General features: G+C 40.2%; 1 protein-coding gene and 1 long non-coding RNA gene across 3 annotated transcripts; one reads left to right on the top strand and one right to left on the bottom strand.

Moving 5' to 3' along the window:
- The first annotated feature begins 1,540 nt into the window (after window positions 1-1,540).
- Window positions 1,541-15,701, top strand: LOC116445950 (embryonic protein UVS.2-like). Its single transcript, XM_032113137.1, has 11 exons — window positions 1,541-1,655; window positions 1,809-1,833; window positions 2,731-2,868; window positions 4,176-4,293; window positions 4,842-5,020; window positions 8,677-8,758; window positions 9,674-9,801; window positions 11,518-11,633; window positions 12,062-12,287; window positions 13,383-13,501; window positions 14,067-15,701. The coding sequence occupies exons 1-11, from the start codon at window positions 1,587-1,589 to the stop codon at window positions 14,295-14,297; spliced, it is 1,431 nt and encodes a 476-aa protein (XP_031969028.1). The 5' UTR covers window positions 1,541-1,586; the 3' UTR covers window positions 14,298-15,701.
- On the bottom strand, window positions 11,324-18,541 carry LOC116445951. 2 transcript variants are annotated; one of them, XR_004240963.1, is made up of 4 exons: window positions 18,228-18,541; window positions 17,395-17,816; window positions 16,425-16,494; window positions 11,324-13,621 (listed from the first exon to the last, which is right to left on the bottom strand). It is a non-coding gene; the product is annotated as an uncharacterized LOC116445951 (long non-coding RNA). The 2 variants fall into 2 exon arrangements; XR_004240962.1 differs by lacking the exon at window positions 17,395-17,816.
- Between the last annotated feature and the right edge of the window lie 31 nt (window positions 18,542-18,572).

The following is an 18,572-nucleotide window of genomic DNA, read 5'->3' as shown; positions in this document are numbered from 1 at the left end:
TGGCAGAACTTCAAAGGGCCCTCCCATCCCTGCTTGCTGCACACCTGGAGTGACCCAGCTCCAGGCTCTCCACAGTGATCTGGTCTTGTTCTCTTGCTTTTATTGCCTAGTAACTTCTGCTCTCTCCTCTGTCATTTTGTGATGTATAGCAGTAGAAATATGCTCCTGTGACTCCTTCTGTCTCTCTTTTGAGCCTGATCTTGAATAGACACAGAGGTTGCTTGCAACTGTACTGGAGGAGTTCTGGTTAATGACATAAGCTAATGAGGACTTCTGAACTTCATCCTCTGATCAGCCAGAGAAAAAGGGGTCTTTTTTATCTGCACTTCACTATTGCAGTATAATCTACATGGAAATGAAAACGGTAGATAAATTGTGGAAGTCACAGAAATGTGGAATGTTTTAGAAAGTTGAGGAGCAAACTACTAGTAGGGTAAAATGAAAATATTAGTAGCAAAGCTTTACATAATATCAGCTATAATTTTCCTAGCAAAGTACTTAAAAACAAAGGACCAGCCCATATATCTGCCTGGAAAGGCACTTACCATCTTGATTTGCTGTGAACCACATAGGTTCCTGAAAACTTTGTCTTTGCAGGAAATGTCAAAGGTTTTCTTGTTTCTTAAAGAACCGATACAGTAAATCTTTACCATTTTCTGTAGCTCCTCAGTATTTGTGCAGGGGCTGAGGCTGGGAGAAGAAAGCAGGATCTGCCTGCCTATGGTGATGTTCATGTGGCTTTAGCATGAATATTCTGATTCTGTGGCTTACTCTTACAGTGTGAATTTTCTAGGATTCATCCTGCTTTTCTAGTCTTGTTTCTATTCATGGACATCAAAGGTGGGAGGGCTTCCCAGAAGCTGGGAAGCCAAAACTCTGTGACCTGGTGGTTTTATGTATCTGCAGATTCCAGAAAGACACACAGTTTCTGTCAGCAATGATTATATTGCGAGATACCATGTTGGAAAAACAATTTCTGTCAACAATCAGATTCATCTCTGACTCCAACAGATTTCTAGTCCTCCTGGCTTCTGTCAACAATCAGATTCATCTCTGACTCCAACAGATTTCTAGTCCTCCTGGCCAGAAATGCCTGGCTGAGAGCTGTGCACAGAGGGGACAGGCAGACAGATGGGTTCTGCAGAGCAGGGTATCTCCTGACAGCAAGCTACAGAGTTACTATTACAGGTAGTCAGTGTGGATGGATCAAAGAGTTCCTTGAGATGGAGTTTTTCTGTCAACAGACTGCGGCTGGATATCCTGTCCCTTGGTCAGCAGTGAGGGGACCTGCAGCAGCTCATGGGTTCTTCTTAGAATTAAAGATGAGTCACTTTAAGGTTACTGAATTTTCTTTCCTATTGCTCCACTTCCTCTGTTTTTTAAAGATAAATAAGAAATGAGAGCCTGGAAATTCTCTTGAGAGGTCCTGCAGCTTGTTTGTTTTGTGAAAATACTTCTTGTTATTTAATTTTGTTACTCTTGTTAACAACAGCAGGAGCTTTCCCATAAAACTTGCCCCAAGTAAACTAATCACAATTTTGAGAACTGAGCTGCAGAGCAGAGAACATTATCTTGGAAACTTGAAGATGAAGTACTTTCTTCTGCCAACTCATTTAGCATTTCTCTGTAGCTTTGCACTAAGTAAACCTGTCCAGGTGTGTCCCTGCTCTGGGATGTTGAGAATTTACATTGCTGCTGCTGAGTTGCTCTATCTTAAAATTAATTAGAAACTCTTACTGCTGTGATTCTACTTGATAGAAGTTTTCTGCTATGGAGATGAGCATGTACTAAATTTTTTTTTTTTCCAGATAGCTACAAGAAAGAATGACTTAGGTGAGTTTGATTGTAATTATTATATAAATAACTACAGGTTTTGGTGGAGCTGCATCTGTATACCTCAATATCATTATTTGGTATATTTTTCTCTTTGAAAATGTTTTTTTTTCCAGCATCAGTGGAAGACAATTCACAGAACTCAAATGTGTTTAAAAGTCACATTCAATGTGATTTTTTATGTTGTTGCAATAAAGAAGTTAAGAAGAATTATTGAGCAATTGCTACATGAAATGCTCTTTTCCATATGTAGCCCTAGAAAATCAGAATATTTTTCACTTTGTTGTCTTTCCTTTGTGATATATAGCACTTTCCTGTCTGCAATACCCAAGACTGTTGTAATTTTTTGGCCTAATACCAGATACCTTTTGTCTGTGAGAAATGTATTCCCAGTGTTTTAGAGTCAGAACTGAGGAGCATGTCACAATGTCTCATGTCAAATTCCCAGTTAACTTGGAAATTAACAGCTTGCATGCATTCAATATGCATGATAAAAACAGTACTCTCTTTTGTAGGATTAATACTATTTTTACAGAGGTCAGTTACGATTTTTCTTTAATTCCACAGGGTCTAATGAAGAGAACAATGACTTATAATACTTAGCATTCCCCTCTGAAAGCTCCCAAAGCTTCTTAAGCTAAAATTTATTTAGTCACGACTTTGATTACAGCTGCACCATGACATTTATATTAATACTAAACTTTTCTATCCAGGAAGCAATGCAGACCTAACCAGTCTTAGCATACTAATCCTTCCTCACATTATTAGGAAATGAACTTCAGTGAAAGAAATTTCCAAAGATACAAAATCTTGGTTAGTGTGTACCTCGTTTCCCTTTCTGCACATGTATTTGCCTTCTCAGTGCCTTGTCGGTTCTTTATTTTCTACATCTGCCAGGTAGTGAAATAGCTGTGTATGAAGGAGACATCCTCTTGAGACGAGGGCGACGCAGTGCAATTAACTGTGAGAGTTGTTTATGGCCCAAGTCACAAGATGGACTGGTCAAGGTTCCAGTTAACATCTCTTCTGATTTCTGTGAGTGTATGTAAATGGATGCTCTAAAGTTAGCCTTGATTTTCCAGACCCTATATTCCCTATTATTTTATGTTTCTGTGGCATGCACCAAAAGCAACCTTTGCACAAGCGAAATTTATTGACACGTCTCTTTTTCTATCCTGTTTGCCCTATGGAAGTTTGGCTTAGACTCCAAACAGATCACACTAAAATATGTGGTTACTTGGGCTATAGTCAGGTAATTAATTGTAATTTCAAATATTGGCTTGTTCCCACTAGCTACAATGTACTTTGATATTTAGCAAGTACATTAGAAGAAGCATAATTTGTTCACATTATGAAAGTATTTTTGTCAAAATTACCACTAGGAGCATGTTTTTGAACTCTATCATTTTCTTTCAAATCTCTCCTAAAAATATTCCCACATTAGAACCCCTGTAGAGGCAAAAATGGAGGAAAAATCCTTGGAAATATTTTTTCCTTTGTTGATTCCCTCTAGTCAGTCAATAGCTCTGTCCTGTGCAAAAGGTTGCAGAAGTGAATTCCATACAGATCCTTCTTCAAAGATCTTACCTTGAGAGAAAATGGCATGGAAGTGAAATACAGCCTGAGCCTGATTCCTGTTCCTCAGGGAAAGGAACTGAGAAAAGCCCAATCTCTGTGTTATCTAGGCTGCTTCTCTGCCCATGTGCCTCCAGAACTGTAGTATGTACTCTTGTGAATAGGTGAGGGTTATTCCCTCTATCTCCCTCTCTCCAAAGTTTAAATATTAGGAAATTGAGATATGCATCAGTTGTAGATGATTCATAACTGAGGAAGCCAAATTAGGCCAAAATGTTCCAAAATAGATAAACACTCCGATCTTTATTTGGTACCTGAATAGAAACACTGTGATCTTCAGAGCCTTGGCTGTCTAAAGTGATTCCAAGGGGGCTGTGGAAGGCATTTGTTCTTTCTGATAAACAAAATAGGGGTTTGGTGCTTGGCTACAATCAGCTGGCTCATTTGGGATACTTTAGTCCAACTATTTGTATCTGAAACTCTCTCATTTCTTCTCTTCTGTCTAATGGAAGGAACAATGCCAATCATTTGCTTTCCACCAGCTGTCTCCTAAATAATATGCATATGGGATAGGTGTAATTGTTACACTTCCCCATAAAAGTCCAATCAGTCTGAAGATCTCTGAATGTTTTGTGCCCTTTTTTCACTATACTTGTATGATAAAGAGCTAATGTGTGCTGTGAAGTTTTAAAGCAATGCACCCCATCAATGCACCTTGGTTTTTGATTAACCAAGAAAGATTTCTCCTGGCCCCCTTCTCTTTCTAGCAATAACAGAGAGGTCTTGGATTGCTGATGCTTTGCAAGAGATCTCCACACTGACCTGTGTGCAATTTGTAAATCGCACTACAGAAAAAGACTATGTGTATGTTGAACGAGGGCAGAGGTAAGCTCCTTGTCTCCTGAGAGTGGCAGCACTCAAAAGGTGTTTCAGATTCTTTTCTGGTTTGTTTTGGATTTAAGTAATTGCTTTTTTTAATCCTAGCAGTAAAGATTTAGAGAGCAAGTGCAATTTTTAATTTTTCTTTAGATATACTGGTAGTTACATCAGCTAATAGGCTGCAGGAATAAATATATGTGTGTATTTAAAGATAATGGGGTGTAATCCAAAATAAAAATTTTTCTTAATTGTTATAAAAATTTAAGTAAGTAAAATTGTTTCAGGTTTTTGCTTAACACTTTATAATGCTTCGCCTCAGTTTGATATAGCCAATTTACTGGTTTAAAATTTGCCATCATCATCACAAAGGCTTTATCTCCCTCCCACCATGTCATTTGGCAGCTTTCAGAAGTCTAGATATCTCGTGCCAGTGACTATTTGCATGTCCCCTTCTGTGGCTGCGTATCTAGAGAACCTTCATGACATTGTCAATACATCTATATATTTGTATTTGCTAAATGTGATCCTTTTAGCTATTGATTGCTTGTTCTTAGCTGCTGGTCGTACTTTGGAAAGATTGGAGGACGTCAAGCAGTGGGCCTGGTGAAAAATGGTTGCATGGATAAAGGAGCAATTCAGCATGAAATGAACCACGCTCTGGGTTTCATCCATGAACAGGCACGGAGTGATCGGGACAGGTTTGTCAAGATTATGTGGGAACACATAGTGGCAGGTATGTCCACTAAATCGTAAGAGAAAATTTATACTTACAGTTAAAAGAGAATGTTTCTCCTTTAACATTCTCCTTTAACAGTCTCCTTTAAAAATGCAAAGAAGAACCATGATTAATGCTGGCTGAATTGCAGCAGCAGCAGCAGCAGCACATTCAGTGTGATGGAATTTCTTGTTCAGTGTTTGTACTAAGGGAATTTCTGTGGCTACACTTATGGCAGTGTGGCAGATGCAGCCTAAAAGTAGCTCTACGTTCTTATTTTGATTGCCATCTTGAGCCCAGACCCCAAAATACCAAGATCATCAGGAATACAAAATGTTGTTGCAAAGACTTGGCCAGGAGGCAAGACTATGGGACCCTTAACTGAGGGGGGAGGGTGAAGTGTGACATTCGAGATCATGTTGGGGAATCACACAGCTCTATCTTGGGAAAGCCATGGAAATAGGGGCAGGCAGCCAGTAGGCATCTCGGCAGTGAGTGAACTGCACATACCCTAAAATGTGTATGAACAAGGGACACTCAATGTGGAGACATTGGATACACATGCAACCATTAGCATTTGCAAAATTTTGGGACTTGGCTTGATGTGAGAGGAAAGACTGCAATTATTTTTGTGGACAGGATCACATACACATGAAAAGAAGGAGTCATGGGGAGCAATTGGACTGGTAATTCTGTAGAGGAAAAACAAGTGGATACTGTTTATGGAAAGGAATGCAGAATGAATAGTCTGGGCATGTGCCCATGATCTGTGTGCTGGGAACATGGGCTCATATACAAGAGCTCCAGGCTCTGGGGAGGAAAGGGTAGACAGAATGGCAGGAGATCCAAGGGAAAGTGAGAAAGTGGTACATAGAAGGAAAATAGCAGAAGAAAGTATGCAGGCAATCACTTGTCTGATAGCTGTTAGAGAGCTGGGCAACCCATAACAATTGTAAAAATGCCATAGTCTATTTAGTTCATTATAGAAACTAATAGTAAATGAGGCTGGACAATTGAATACCAAATTCTATTAAGTCTCTTCAACAAATAAGATACTCAATTACTCAGTATCATGCACAGCTGAAAATATATCCATCTTTTTCTCCAGATGGAACTTGATTGTTTTTATTGCAAATTCCTAACACACTGTTCTCCAAACTTTCTTCAGCTATTCCCATGATATCTTAAGTAAATTCCATTTGTGTTGTTCTTTACTGAGGTTTCAGCTCCAGTGTTAAGGTGTAATTTTGCTGTGAGTTGTTTGCCATTGTACAATAAGGGTGTGCCATGTTTGAAATGTTAGCACAGGATGTGCTAGGAAAGAGAAGTTGAAAGCTTGAAGTTACATATACTAAACACACATCATCTTACACTAGTTTTTCAAAGGGAACTCCACAGATTCAGATGTCATAATTCCTGAAGGATACAGATGTAACCAAGCTCTGATTCAGGCAGTGTCATGAAATGATAAATCGGGGGAAGAGGTAAAGAGGACAAGGCTATGCCAAAGGAGATGAGGTATATCATCGGTGTTTTAAGTGTACGCCATGGGTGGAGAATGAGAGATTGGTGTGGCAAGGGAGTCTGAATGCAGAGTGTGCAGCTCAAGCACTGTAGGGAAGAAATGCAAAGATATGCAGGGAAAAGGAAATGGAGAAACAGTTATGTTTATGGAGGACTGCTAATGTACATCTCATGTAAAAACATGCTGCTGTTAACAGTGCTGATGGCAGAGCTCCTGCTGACCTTGGTGGTGCAGAACTAGACCTGAAGACCTTTTCCAGCATTCCAACTCTCACACAAGCTGTTTTTCTCCTTCCAGGACTTTTGTATTGTAGATGTTTTCTGGGTTTTGTTTTTATCCAGCAATTTACCTTGGAAGCCATCCTACTTCTTTGTTTTGATAAAATGCAGCCTGATCAGTTGCTGTCCACTTAGCTACTTGAAACTCAGCTTGTTTTTCCCAAACTTTTGGGAAAAAAATATATTCAGAGTCTTCAGCTGCAGTTTCCTTTGCAGCTCTTCTGAGTCATTGCATTTATATTCTGGCAGAGGTAGATTCTTTTCTTTTTTTAGAGTAGAAAAGATGGGGTGAGTCCCCAAACGTATGTAGGTCTAGACAGCCAGATCTCTTTGGCATGTGATGAGGTAGGTAGTAGTTTGCTGGCAGCACCTCAGTCCAGCCAGGATGCTGTTGCTTTTTCTTTATTTAGCAAACCAATTCAGCAAAGCACTTCTGTGCCAAACAGTAGCCATATGCTTCAATGTTTCACCACGTTTGAACTGTGTTCTCTGTTCATCACCTCAAAAAAAGCTGCACACTTGCTGATAATTCTTTCTGAAGTCAGTGTAGTAGATAAGAGGGACTGAGATTAAAACAGAGTCAGGAAGTCCAATGCTGTTGAGAAACAGTTTAAGCCTTAACTGAGTTTTAGAGCTATGAAAAGCTCCAAATTCATGTTTATCCCCAAATTTTCTATTAGTTGGGATTTCAGATCTTCTTTTTGCATCTCTTAGCCCTCAGCCCAGGACCAGTCTGAACAACATTACAGGCTGAGACTTGCTCTGGTTGCAAGCCTGCCAGCTGAGTTGTGTAGACCTCAAGGATGTCCAACTCTGAACTCCTGTCCAGATGGTCTGTGGTTTACAAACACATTTGTAGTTACAATAATGAAGGTACAGAACTGGAAAGGAGTGCTCAGTGGTTAGGGCTTTAGTCTTAATGCCAGGCTGACTGCATTCAGCTCCCTGCTCTGACTGCTTGCTTGCCTGTCTTACCATGGACAAGAGATCTAGGATGTAATTCATATTCATGATCTCCAGTCCGTGAGTAAAAGAAGTGCCTTCTTCACATGAAACTCCCTCCAACTGTGTCTCTCTTTCTTTCCCTCTCCTCTGACTATCCTGGAAGCCTTGAGGAATAGTTTCATTGCCTAACTTGAAGAAATAAAGCTAGGTGACATGAAATCCAGTCTCTGTCCCTGGGCCCCAGCTCTGTAACAGTGTAACACTTTCTTATCTCATATTGGCTTTTTAAAGCTAAACAGATGAAAAGTGGTAAAATGCTCAGCAGCTATTCTGACAGAATTTGTTTCTCTGCTTCAAGTGAGTCACATCACTTCACTGTAGTCACTGCTGATGGGTTTGACCAGAGACAAAGCCACAACATGGCTGGTAGCATGAACTCTGGGGCAAGTAACAGGTAAAATGTATCCCTTTCTTTTGTGGCCTTATAACCTGTGGTGGAAGGACTCAGCAAGACATCACCCATGCATAGCTCTGAATTTTTCATCTAGGTGGTCAACTACATTTCCCTCTCAAGGGATGGATGCAGCTTTGGGGACATAGGTTGGATGCTTATAGTATTCAAGATAATGCACTGAAACGTATTTGGAGACACGCTAATGAAGATGGACAGAGGAATACTTTTGCTTGAAGAGTAAAATGTATTCATTGATTATATCAAAACTTATTTGATTATATTCTGAAACCTACTAGACTGTAAAAATGGTTTTCCATGGATTTCAAAAATCTCTGGTGGTTTTGATAGATCCAAGATCTCATGAGAACACGTATTAGTATCCTATGTTACTTTCAGGATTATGACAGCAGGCAGTGTACTATTAGAGCAGTAATAATTGTTCTGACTGAAATGTTGCTTTCCTACCTTACAGGGGAACAAGGAAACTTTGGGAAAATGAATTCAAAAAACCTGGGCCTTCCCTATGACTACTCTTCAGTGATGCACTACGGCGCGTAAGTTGTTTGCTGAGATGTCTTTTCAAAGGCACAAACAGCTTTCAGATCTTCTGCTCAGATCTAGGAAGGAGTTGCTCTGTGCAGGGAATGAGTTTTGCTGTTCATTTAAAATTGAGTGCATGGACATAAATAAGGGTGAGCACACTTCCTTTGTCAGCAGGATTCTTGGAAAACAAGAATTGATACGGATAGAAACAAAACATAGGTCAACATTTTCTTCCACTGTACTCTTGTCTCTTGCTAAAGGTCTTTGACATGGCTGGGGCCCAAAGTCTAACTCTACTGAATCACTGATCTAAACCAATTCTGAAGTTCAAATTGTTTTGTAAACGTAGTAACAGCTGATCATAGACAACAACATTTAAGTATACAGGCAAGAAAGACGGAATTTTTTTATATCATTGAGATATTGTATGCTGCCTTATGTTAATCTGGGAACACTGTCTAAGGTTGCATTTTAGTCCATAATGTCAAAGCTTGTATCATGTACCTTCTCCTTTATTTCCACAAGCAAGTAACAATTTCTGAACAAAATCCTGAAACAAAACTTGACTAGCAGAAGGCAGGAAATTGCAGATAGCAAATAGACCATTAGTAACTGAGACAGAACTATTTCTGCTCCTCTGCCTCAGGAACCAAGAAGGTGGGATTCAGTCCATTTTGCTGGGCATTGGTGAAAGGCCTTTTCATTCAGGACAGTGCAGCTTTTTCTGCTTGCTTGCTTTCAGCTGCTGAACACCAAATATCTGCCATGCTGGTCCTCTTCAGGGAAGACCACCTGGTCTCTGAGAAGCTTCTTGTCCATTTCCATTTAAGTTGTGTTTATGGGGTACATAGAAAATGATTATGCAGTTAGAGAACTTCCCTGTCTATGGAAAGCAATCTAGAAATGTGATTTCCTTGTTTCTACAGGTATGATTTCTCCAGCGCTCCAGGAAAACCAACTATTGTACCAGTTCCTGACCCCTCTGTACCTATTGGGCAAAGAGAAGGGCTGAGTAACTTGGATGTAGCTAAAATCAACAAGCTCTACAAGTGCAGTAAGTGCTGTAGATAGAAGGCATGTGAAGACACCTGATGTCTGTAGGCACTGACAGACGTCCCCCAAAGGAACGTGGCCCAAGGTCCCTTCAATACATCTTTCTCTCACCCTGTAACAGGAAACAGAACTGTCCCTGTGCTGAACTGCTGCCTTCTTGGCTTGAATTATTTTCAATACTTCACTCTCATTTTGGGTTATCCCCACCGAATCCCTGCTCTTTGAGATAAACAAAATCCATCAAAGAAATCATGGTTGCTACCTCTGTCAGATTCTCATTCCAGGAAAGCTCTGAAGGTTGCAAAGCATGTAAGCTCTCCTCGGCCATGAGTATAGCTTAGAGTCATGTGCATCAGTAGGGCCAGCAAATTTGTGATTTCTCTTAATTACAAAATGACTGCAGGGCTGTAAGCACGGGTGCCATTCAGCCTGATCAGAACACCTCTGAGGAGAAAACCATAGGCATTTTGTATAGATATCTACTTTCTTGCCACATCCATTTCTTAATTCATCCCTGTGGTATCTTAAGGTCTAGAAATACCTAGCATTCCTCTGTAAACAGGAACTCTTGAGCTAAGATGCACAAAGCAGCTGTAACGTGCTCCTGCAATGCACAGGTTTTGCCTTAACTCCCAGGACAAAGGCTAATTGACTTACATGGTATTTGACTTTTCTGGGATGTTATTCAATTAATTTCCACCAAAACAGCTAGAAACATTAAAAAGACCTAAATATTAATGTCCTAAATTCAGCTCTTGTGTTAGAACTTAGTTAAATAATTAGCATTTAGAAGGAATCAGCGTTCCTTCAGTGGGATTGTTAGGTACAGAAATCATTGCTGAGTGGTTCCTCCAAATTCGCAACTGCAGATAAGACAAATTTACAAATTAAGTGTCTCAAAGATAGTGATAACAAGTATCTAGTGATATTTATTCTTGACAGTGGGGCTGGGAATGAATCACACTTCAATACCTTTACTATGTAATTTCATAATTAGATCTGTATGTTTTGGAAGGAAAGGACTAAATTTAAAAAAAGGAGAAAAACTTGGGGACTAAAAAACCCACAAGAAGTCTGGTTGTCTCAGGAAGAGCAGGGAGCAAGAGAAAAATGTCATAAATTCCTATGAGCAGATGTCATATATTCATACTTTGTAATTTGGGGAGTTACATAAAGTGCAAAAAATGAAGATGTAGAAAGACAAAAGACAGATGAGATCAGACTTTGTATACCGGTTACTATGTCAACTATGTAGGTTGGCTTCAGTGCTCTCTGTTAGTGTTTTCCCCCAGTGACTACCTCTCTTTGCTTTGACAAAATCTTGTTTTCAAACTTGATGTTTGCACACATTTTTGAATACACACAGCTGCTGATGGAAATTGATGTACTGCTGTCATTGAAAGTACTTCTGTGATTGAAGTTAAGGAAGTTCTCAAAAGATCCAGGCCTTTTTTAGTAAACTAAAATACGTGAGTGAAGCCCTATTGTCTTTAAATAAAACATTAGTAGCTGAAACAGGTAAGTACTTTACCTACCTTTATTTCACTTGCAGGTTTTCAATAGCTTTTACACAAGGAACATCAAAACAACTGTAAGCATTATAATTAATTTATACAAGCTTGACTGCTGCAAATGGTTGGAGAGACTTGTCAGACATTTCAGGAATACTTTTGTGCAGTTTTCATTCTCTTCAACACTGTTTGGTTCTTCCCTTCAGATTGCTGTAGCTCTGTGTTGCCTAAACCCAAAGGCTCGTTCTCCTCTGTCAATTACCCATCCCCATACCCGAACAACAGCAACTGTCTGTGGTTGATCCGCATCCGTCGAAGTAAGGTAATTTTTATTAGGAGAAAAAAGGTTTGACCCACAGTATCCAGGCTACAAAGCATTATTTTGTTACCACGAGTAACCCCTGGGAGTCAGTTTCATGGACCAAGACATTTATTTTGTTACTCAGTGAATGAAAGTCTCAACAATTTTCATAAGACTTAAGACTATTAGAGGGATTATTTAACTCGATTTTTATCCAGTTCAGATTGGATGGATTTTCAAACACAAGCAGTAGTGAAACATCAGTCTCTGGGATCTCAGTACTAGGATAGCTAGATGAAATTCTGTGCTCTTTTCATAAAGAAAGTAAAGTTTCAGTAATACATGGATAGTAAAATGAATATGAAGGTTCACTTCATATTCAAGTAGATAGTTTGAGACTTTCCCTGTGTATAACATTAAACCCAACATCTGCTTTTTTGTTTCTCAAGATTTTCCTGCAGTTTGAGGCTTTTGATCTCCAACACTCCACAGACTGTTCTTCTGACTATATAAAAATTTACAACGGGAACAGCAAGAGCTCCCCTGTCTTGCTGGACAAGTACTGTGGGAAGGGCCCACTGCCCTCCTTAGTGGCATCTGGATCGACAGTGCTGGTAGAATTTGCAAGCGATGAGAGCATTACAGCCACAGGATTCAGAGCCTCCTACAACAGGGGTATGAACACTCCTTTACAAAGCTTGGAGAACAGCATTAGCAGTATTTGTATGGAAGAAGTGTACATTTTTACTATACCCTACAGAGTGGGTCTTTTCACTGTCATTCTTTACACTTTCACAGCAATTGGAAAGGCAGAAGGCCAGGCAATGATGGGTCTGAAAGCTCACAGGAAGCAGAAAGTGGGATGTTGCACGGGCCTTGTGTTAGTAATCCTGAGATCCCGCTCACATTCTTCTGAGAGCTTGTTAGACTTCTTCATATCTCCAGAAAAATGTCTTTAAATAAAAACAATGCAATGACTGAAATTAATAGGAGCAGTGCAGCCAAAGAGCACAAAGACTGCAGAACTCAACAAGAGACCTCACCCAATGAGATGCAAAGCCAGTATCTTGGCAAGATGTTATTTAAGGTTTTGTGGGATTTTATGCAGTGGGAGAGGTACTGACCTTGGGTACCTTACACTTTCTGAATTAAAAGCTTTTATTATGTACACGAAACACAGTGCTTCCTGTAATCGCTTGAGGGGTGTCTTTTTTGCAAACACACAAATGCATTATGGACTGCCAGACCAAATTCTGTTGTGCTGGGACATGCTTTCAGCAAGAAGGCAGTAGCCCAAAATTGCCTTATTTCAACTGAAAATCCAAACTTCTTTAAAGTATAAATTGAAGAAGTCTTAGAAATGTGTTATTTTTACTCTTTTTGCTTTATTCAGTTGAATAATTTCTAGAAAGCACTAGATCTAGCTTGATATTGCAATCTTGAATGCTTGAGCTGGGTCTTTTCTGAAGGGCAGTTAGTGCCATGAGAATGCTATGCTAATACATAACAGTCGATTGGAAAGTCAGATACAGCTTTAGATGCAGCTGTTCCCTGTCCTCCAAAGATTCTTTATCAGACATGTTTCTAGTTCCTTCGGTACAGCTGCTGATACAAATACTAAGTGAAGAAATAAAGTACTTCAGCAGCAGATTTTCATGGTAGCACATTTTTTCTTGGTTTGAAGAAATAATAGAGTAGGGTGTAAGCAAGCTCATTTCTACTGACAAAACGCTCTTGTTAATATATCTGGTTCTCTCCTTTACTCCTCAGTGAATTGTGGAGCCACTTTCAGAGATTCAAAGGGAGTCATCACCTCTCCAAACTACCCCAGTAAATACCCCAAAAACCGAGCATGTTTCTGGGTCATCACTTCTCCAGTCGGATACAAGGTAAGGCACAGATGAATTCATTTGTGGGTTTCATCACTGTTCTCTGATGAAGCCTCTGTTTCCCTTGAAGAATAAGAGCTGTGATGTCACTTTTTCAGCAGACATTCTCAGAGTAAAAATCTGAAAGCAAAAATTCATTTTAAGAATTTATGCTGGATCCTGGTATCTGAGGTGCTTAGCAAGGGAAAACCTTTACACATGCATGTGAACTCTTATGAATCTAGCCTGTACCAGCAGGCTTTGTTCAAAATAATCCCTAGGTAAGAGCTCCCACTCGAAAACTGAAACATCACACAGGTGCTGTTTTTATATTTCTCTAGAGGAAAGAATGTGAAGCGTAGAAGATCAATCTTGTCCCTTGCTTCTCCTTCCAATCCAAATACTGATGAACTAAGCAAATATTTTGCTACTAATTTGCATTGCCATATGGGATCAGGATGTGGTGCACACACAGAATAAAAAGTGGTGCCTGCACACAAGGAATTTAGGCAATTTATTGTTAAGAAATGGGTAAGAGGAAAGGTTGTAACCTGGAAGCAAAGTGCTTTGGTTGTATTTTCTCCAGATATCTCTCAAAATGTTATCCTTTGAGCTGGAATATAGTGACAGATGCATCTATGACTACTTGCTCATACATGATGGAAGCCGCCCTACATCACCTGCAGTTGGCCCTTATTGTGGGACAGAGAAGGTTGCAGACTTTACTTCCACTGGGAACTTTGTGTTGGTTGAATTCCACACTGATTTAGTGTGGGAGTTGCCTGGATTTGCAATGAGTTATACATTTGGTAGGTAAATACAATACAGATGGGGTTTGAAAAACACAGAATGAGAGTAAGAGTCCAGGTAGCCACAGGTCAAAGTCAAGATGCCACCAATTTCAGAAAAAAAAGTATAGCCTGATACCTTTAACAAGCTTGAAGTTTGACCTCTTAGTCTTAGATCTACAGTGGTGTTAATTTGCATGGTGAATCAAGGACAGAAATGTTCCTGCCCATGGGATGCTTCTGCCTGAGACTGTATGCTTTTTATTATAATATTCTCATTGCTGGTGTTGCATGGCCAAACACAACAGCAGAGCTGAAACTATGTAAGCAGATTTTCAAGAACTTCTAGTGGTAGAAACTGGGTCCATAAAAAAATTCAGAACATGGCTATGTAGTAACTCTAACCTATATTCTAGCAAATGCTACTACCTAACCTTAATGTGCATTCCAGCATACATACAGAAAAATCTTCAGACACATTTATTTATGCTTTGAAGCCAAGATCACTTATACAGTTTATATAGGCACCAGAGCTTAGCCTGGAAATAACCACTTGACACGGAACAAGTGGTGTCATAGTACAGTATGACATACAGTACCTCAAAGATTTGCACTACTCCTCTGCGAGATGAACCAGGTTAGGGAACAGATTTAACTAAAGAAACTAAAGTTAAGAGTGGTAGGAACAAGCAGTGAGGAAGAAGGAATGGAATGAACCTATTGCTGCCCCTTTGCTGTGGCCCGAGTCAGGTATTGAAATTGTCCAAAAGGTATTACGACAATATTTTTTAAAAATGAGGCCTGAAAACCTAATGCAAAGACCATTGAATGTGCTCTTTGGAGAGCATTTTAGGTGTGAAGCACCTTGTCTGTAGAGAGAAATCCTCCTCCTCTAAGGAGATGGCTGGAGCTGAGAAAGAAATCACCACTGTAAACACCTAATGCTTTGCCTTGACTTGATGTATTCAGAATTAAATGCCAATGCCAAACTGGGAGATGCCAAACTTAATGAATAATAAAAGATTTTGCTAGAATTATGCCTTTGTGAAGAAGAGCATGTAGAAAATGTCAATTTGCTTTCCTGGTGCAGCCAAGAAAATTTTGAATTATGATTACTTTGTAGTGGCAGGGAGAAGGGGCTTAAGGATCTGTAATGTTTTGTTTTTTAAGCACTGGTTAATTTTCACCCACAAAAGAATGATAATTGATAAGTTGTGGACATCAGGGTTTAGAGCTTGCTTGCATTGTGGTGGGAAAGTGCATGCACAGCAGGCAACAAATATTTGTATTTCTTACAAGCTCCCATCTTCTGGCTATAAAAAGTATTCCCTCATTTAATTTGGTTCACTATTTAGATTGGCACATTTTTGGAGAATGTAACAATTTCATCAGCATGACAGAAAATTAAACTCTACTTCTATTTTTAACCTCGACTTCAGACTGTAAAAATGCTAATTCTTCTCCTTGAGCCTGAGGACTTTCATGGAGGTGCAAAAGTAACAACCCTGTGATAACTCTCATTGTATAACAAAGTCAAATGGGTCCCTATTTTAAACAGGCAGTGCTGGACAGCTTTGTAACTTGAGTATTACTTTAGATTCCCCTCCCTTGGTCTGATGTGGAGCTCTACATAGGTCCAATGTTTTAGATGTTCACCCATATTTGGTAAAAGAGCATGAATAGCACGTTCAAACAGCAATATACCATATATAGGAATAATGGTCTTGCAATTTGTCCCCAGAAATATGGTTTTAAGTAGGACATTGCCCATGTATAAATATTATATATAAATTGGCTCTTAACACTCATATGCTGAGCTACATGAATTTAGAGTAACCAGCTAGTAGACACAAGGGACAATATAGTCAAAAGTTTGGGATTCAAATACCACAATAGGAGGATTTTCAGAAGTTCTAATTAAAGTTCAACACTCAACACACTTTTGAAACCCAAAATGTAAGGATTTAACCTTAAAACACAGAGGTATCTAACAGTGATGAATATATGCATTCCCATAGCTGTACATAACTCATGACACAAACAGGTATTACCTTAACTGTGTACAAAACCAGATGTTTTTAAAGAGAAACCCACTTCCACAAGTCTGTGTGTGTGGAAGAAATAAGAGTGTTTGTGTCCACGTATTCCTTTCTTACCTGCTTTGAGACTGTCCTGGTTCCTACTTGGGAGGCAAATCAGAGCCTTTGAGTACTATGATTTTGCTGTCTGTAAGGACCAGAACAGAGATCTGTCAATTACTGCTGCAGGAGAAAAAACAGCCTGGAATAAAACATTACAGAAGCACACAAAAATGCACTACTCATAGGTCTTTTTTTGTGTTTGATTTAAAACACATTTCCCTTACATAAATAAATAACTGTGGTTGAGATGACACTTGCTTGCATGACTACAACCCCGGTTACTGAATCATAGAATAGTTTGGGTTGAAAGGGACATGTAAAGGTCACCCAGTCCAGAACCCTGCAATAAGCAGTCATCTTCAACTAGATCAAGTTGCTCAGAGCCCCATCTAACCTGACCTGGAATGTTTCCAGAGGTAGGGCATCCACCACCTCTCTGAGAAACCTGCTACAGTGTCTCACCACCCTCACTGTAAAAAATTTTGTCTTTAAATCTAGTCTAAATCAACCCTCTTTTAGTTTAAAACCACTGTCCCTTGTCCTTATCACAACAAGCCCTGCTAAAATGCTTCTTCCCATCTCATATAAGCCCCCTGTAAGTACTGAAAGGCTGCAGTAAGATCTCCCCAAAGCCTTCTTGTCTCTTGAACAACCCCGACTCCCTCAGCTTGCCCTCATAGGAAAGGTGCTTAAGCTCCCTAATCATCTTTGTGGCCCTCTTCTGGACATGCTCCAACAGGTCCTTGTCTTTTCTGTGCTGAGGACTCCAGACCTGGATGCAGCACTCCCGGTGGGAACTCACCAGAGCAGAGAAGCTATAACTAGGTAGGACAGAGAATGTACAACTTACTGTGCAACAACTGAGTTTGGCAAGAAGAAGACCTACAAACCAAAGACCATTTAATCTCTCCTGCTCTTCAAATAGAAATTGAAAACCTTATAGGCTAAGTCGTCACATAGGATTTTATAATCGAGTTCGCTTTACCATGGGAAACATCTACGGGCAATAAAAAGAAATAAAGGAAAGGCTGCTGCTGCTTTGCTGCCAAATGGCCTTCGGCTCAGGAGCTGGAGAACGGCGTGGGCCGGGCACCCTCTGGCGGACACCTGCAGGGAACGGGAACGGGAACGGGAACGGGAACGGGAATGGGAATGGGGGCGGGTAGCGCTTCTCCTGCAGGCCGGTGAGAGGGAGCGATCTCCGCTCCTGCCCTGGGCACGGCTCCCAGCTCCATCGGCAAATGCAGCCGAGGCGTCTGTCAGCAGGGAGGCTCCGTTTCCTGAACGTGATCCCTGCCGCGCACCCCGCTGATGCTTCCAGGGATAGGAAGGTTTCTTGGGGTCGCTTCTTGTATTTTCTCTTAAAGAGCGGCACTCCACATTCCACCTGTCAGTCGGTAGGTTGCACTGTAACATTAAGATGGAAATCTTCTGTTCCTGTTTTCCCGTTGAGCAGCTCAATAGCAAAGACAGTGAAGCCTTTGAGTTTATATTTGTCTCGATTCCCTGCTTTTTGCCTACAATACCTGGAATTTCCGGGTGGTCTCTAACACAATTTGCTGGACAGGTGCAAAGTTCAGAAAATTGTCTTTCTAATGTCTTTTAACATTAAAAAACCTAACCAAACAAAAACCCCAACAAGCAAACAAACGTCAAAAATGAAAGATTGAGAGGGAACCCCCATTTTTTCCCTTTAAATTTAGCTTTATTCAGATATTAATGAGTCTTACTTCCTTGAATAAATCAGTTTCCTAATTTAATTGTGTAGATCTTTACAACGTGGGGTTATATATTAAACTGGAAAGAACTCAAATGTACCTGCAAACTCACGCTGTTAACAGGATGACTCATATGCACTCCGTGACTCTTTTCACAAACACGGCAGGACACCAACGCCTGAGGGCAGGCGGATCAACACTGACGGAATGATGGGCTGGAGTTTTGCGGTTCAGCTGATTCTTGCTCTTCTGAACCAGGATCTCACCACAGGTTTAGAAAAAAAAGAAAAGAAAACAAACCCAGAGTAGCTTGAGCACAACACTGTCAGCCTTAGAGAATACACTTTTTTGTTTTATTAACACCCAAGCACAGCTAATTCCCGCAGGAACATGGCGCCTCCGGCGGGGCCGAGCAGCAGCACCAGACTGCAGGTACCACAATGCA

Source organism: Corvus moneduloides, chromosome 6, assembly GCF_009650955.1.
Source record: "Corvus moneduloides isolate bCorMon1 chromosome 6, bCorMon1.pri, whole genome shotgun sequence".
Lineage (NCBI taxonomy): Eukaryota > Metazoa > Chordata > Aves > Passeriformes > Corvidae > Corvus > Corvus moneduloides.
This window is presented reverse-complemented; position numbering and strand designations above follow the sequence as displayed.

Excerpts from the sequence above, each read along its gene's own strand:
- LOC116445950 (XM_032113137.1), top strand. The coding sequence starts at position 1,587 with ATGAAGTACTTTCTTCTGCCAACTCATTTAGCATTTCTCTGTAGCTTT. Across the intron at positions 1,656-1,808 it reads CACTAAGTAAACCTGTCCAG|ATAGCTACAAGAAAGAATGA; the intron begins GTGTGTCCCTGC and ends TTTTTTTTCCAG. Across the intron at positions 12,288-13,382 it reads CAGAGCCTCCTACAACAGGG|TGAATTGTGGAGCCACTTTC; the intron begins GTATGAACACTC and ends TTTACTCCTCAG.